This window comes from Octopus bimaculoides, chromosome 10 (assembly GCF_001194135.2).
Source record: "Octopus bimaculoides isolate UCB-OBI-ISO-001 chromosome 10, ASM119413v2, whole genome shotgun sequence".
NCBI classification, from domain to species: Eukaryota; Metazoa; Mollusca; class Cephalopoda; order Octopoda; family Octopodidae; genus Octopus; species Octopus bimaculoides.
In genome coordinates this window covers 24,414,379-24,417,270 of record NC_068990.1, presented here as the reverse complement: position 1 = coordinate 24,417,270, position 2,892 = coordinate 24,414,379, and the positions used below count along the sequence as shown (strand labels likewise).

Below are 2,892 nucleotides of genomic sequence, written 5' to 3'. Positions count from 1 at the left end.
AATTAAAATTGAGAAACCAATCGGATAGCTTGACTACTAATATCTAAGGGGTGCAAGAGCCAGGCAAAACATAAAAAAATCTTAGACATGCAAACCAAAATCTGTGGTATCTTTTTTATTAAAAACATCGAAAGCAGGATACATGTCCAACAGTTTCAACGTACCACCCACCCCATTTGAACTCGCATCGGTGAAATTCTCCGATGGCCTTTTCATCTCTGCTTTCCTGACTTCAGCGGTTTCTGCAGTTTTCATCGACTCAGCCATACCATCCATGCCACTTCTAAAATGCTTAGATGTAGTTTTGAGCTGTATTGTAATTTCCTTTTGGGGATCTTTAATCATTCTCACCGCCTCACTTTCAGCTTTGTATACTCGCTTTTCTCCTCCCCAATCATAACCATTCTGTTGACTCTCAGCATATGAATTATCAGCCTCATCTGTAGCCGAGGTTTCGCTGAATGTCTTATACACTATTTCGCTTACGCTATCATCGCTCTGCTTTATAAAATGGCTTTCTGGAGCAGACGATTTGAGCAAAGTATTAATTTCCTTTACTGTATCTTTCGCTGATTTCGATTCAGATACAGAATACATGTGTTCAGTTTCAAAGCCCATTTTTAACTGATTAATTCCTGGGGTTGAAGAAGATGTCAACTTATAGGGAAACATTTGTGATGTAGATGTTTCTGGTTGGCCATTTTCTTTTTGCACCCACGATGGAAAGCTAGCTACTACAGAACTACTGGGAAGTAAACCTTTATCATGGACTACTGTTCTGGTTTGTAAAAAAGTGTCAGTATCCTTGAAAGTTTCTAAATCTGAAGAATGAAAAGAACGCTGTAACAAAGGGGACTTAACTGTCTCAGAATAGACATGAGACAGCAAAGGCTCACCAGTTTCTAATGGTACTGTGCAACTTGCGGTCTCTAAAACTAACACTGAAGTAGAATGTTCAGTCTCGTGCTTGTCAGGTATAATAATGGATGAAACTTTCATAGAATCATTCAATTTCGAGACTTCAGTAGACCCAGATCGTAACTGGTATTTATTGTATTGAGAATTATCATATGTACTACCCTGATTCGATTCAATGTTAAAGGTGATCCGATCTGAAACATTGCCAGTTGTTACAGTGGATCGGGAAATTATATTATCACTTGAGGTTTTAAGTTCAGTTTTATTCGTTGAGTTAAAAGATGGAATATATTCAGTGGATGCGGAGGGTGAAAGTTTTAAGATGTTGGCTTTATCAGATGAATCAGCAGGCCTATTTAATATTGAAACTACAGATGAACTAGTTGTTACGTATTGTGATTGACTAGACGTGACTGGAAACACTTTCTTCCCTGAAGTAGTAAACGAGGTAACTTTCAAGGATTCAGCGTTACTATAAGACATAGGGGAGGCATCTTTGTCAGATATTAGTGACGTATAGGGTTTATCATGAGATAACTTTTCATGAACTAATGAAGTTGCAGTTTTAATGTATTCCTCATCTTCTACAGAAGATTTGAGAGAATCGGCAGAAGCTGGTGATTGGTATTTAATTTGATCTCCTGCCTCAACAGACGAATGACTTTCAGATAAAGTAGATGTAAATCTCCCAGATGCAGGTAAGCTTACATTTGTAGACTTTTCCTGCAGTAAATCTACTAGAGATTCAGACAAATATACAGGAGATAAAACTGGTTGGGATGGAGAAGAATACCTTACTGAAAGTACAGGAGATTTTGCAGAATTAATGGGTGACTTTACCTTTTGCGAATTTTCCAAAATATTTGGGGAGATAACTGGTTCAGATTTTACAAAGGACTTGTCTTTCAGATAGTCTGCATCCTCAGATTGAATAGGTGATGTTGCTTTCTTAGATGACTGTATTTTATCCGAAATAACTTTTTCAGGGCTAGAAGGTGATTTAGCAGGTTTGGTTATCACAGTGGATTTAGCTTTTTCTGAGGGAGAAGTGGGTAACACTGAGTCAGAGGGAGCAGTTGGTACAGACTTGGATTTCTCAGATATCACAGAGGACTTTAAAGATTCAGAAGTAATTGAAGATTTGTGTTTTTCAGAGGCCACAGGTGAAAGAGATTGATCCGATTTATCGGTTATACATTGTTCAGACAATACAGGAGACAAATGTTCTGAGTCAGATTTAACAGGGGAGTGGGGAGACGTAGCTATCACAGATGATTTAAGGGTTTCAGATTCTGATTTTTCAGAGGGTTCAGGCGAAAGCCTTTGTTTCGATTTCATTGACTCTGTCTCCACTGTGTGTGAAGAGGCTTTGAAGGATTTAGAAGATTCTGAAGAGACTGATGATTTTGACTTTTCTAAAACTTCATTTTCTGAGGGCACATGTGATGAAGGCGATTTTGCGGCTGGTGACTGAACTGGAGATTTTGACTTTACAGATTCTGCTTTTTCTGAGGGTACAGGGGATTGTGGGGATTTTGCAGGTTCTGAGGTGACAGGAGATTTTGACTTTTCAGATTCTGCTTTGTCTGAAGGGGCAGGAGATACAGGGGTCTTCGCAGTTTCTGACGTTACAGGTGACTTTGATTTTTCAGATTCTGCTTTTTCTGGGGGGATAGGGGACTTTGGGGATTTTGCAGGTTCTGAGGTAACGGGGGATTTTGACTTTTCTGATTCCGCTTTGTCTGAAGGGGCCAAGGATACAGGGGACTTAGCAGGTTCTGAGGTCACAGGAGATTGTGATTTCTCAGATTCTGCTTTCTCTGAGGGTACAGGAGACTTTCCTGGTTCTGAGGTTACAGGGGATTTAGACTTTTCAGATTCTGCTTTTTCTGAAGCGGCAGGAGATACAGGTGTTTTAGTAGGTTCTGATGTCACAGGAGATTTGGACTTTTCAGATTCTGCTTTTTCTGAGGG

The 2,892-nt window shown here is 39.5% G+C and overlaps 1 protein-coding gene across 1 annotated transcript in view; it reads right to left on the bottom strand.

Moving 5' to 3' along the window:
* LOC106879116 (neurofilament heavy polypeptide) overlaps nt 1-2,892 on the bottom strand; it is a 99,555-nt gene that overhangs the window by 6,345 nt on the left and 90,318 nt on the right. The window contains exon 8 of the mRNA XM_052971074.1: nt 1,759-2,892. This exon is cut by the window's right edge and continues 1 nt beyond it. Coding sequence (XP_052827034.1) covers nt 1,759-2,892 — 1,134 coding nt within the window. The remainder of the gene's footprint in view (nt 1-1,758) is intronic.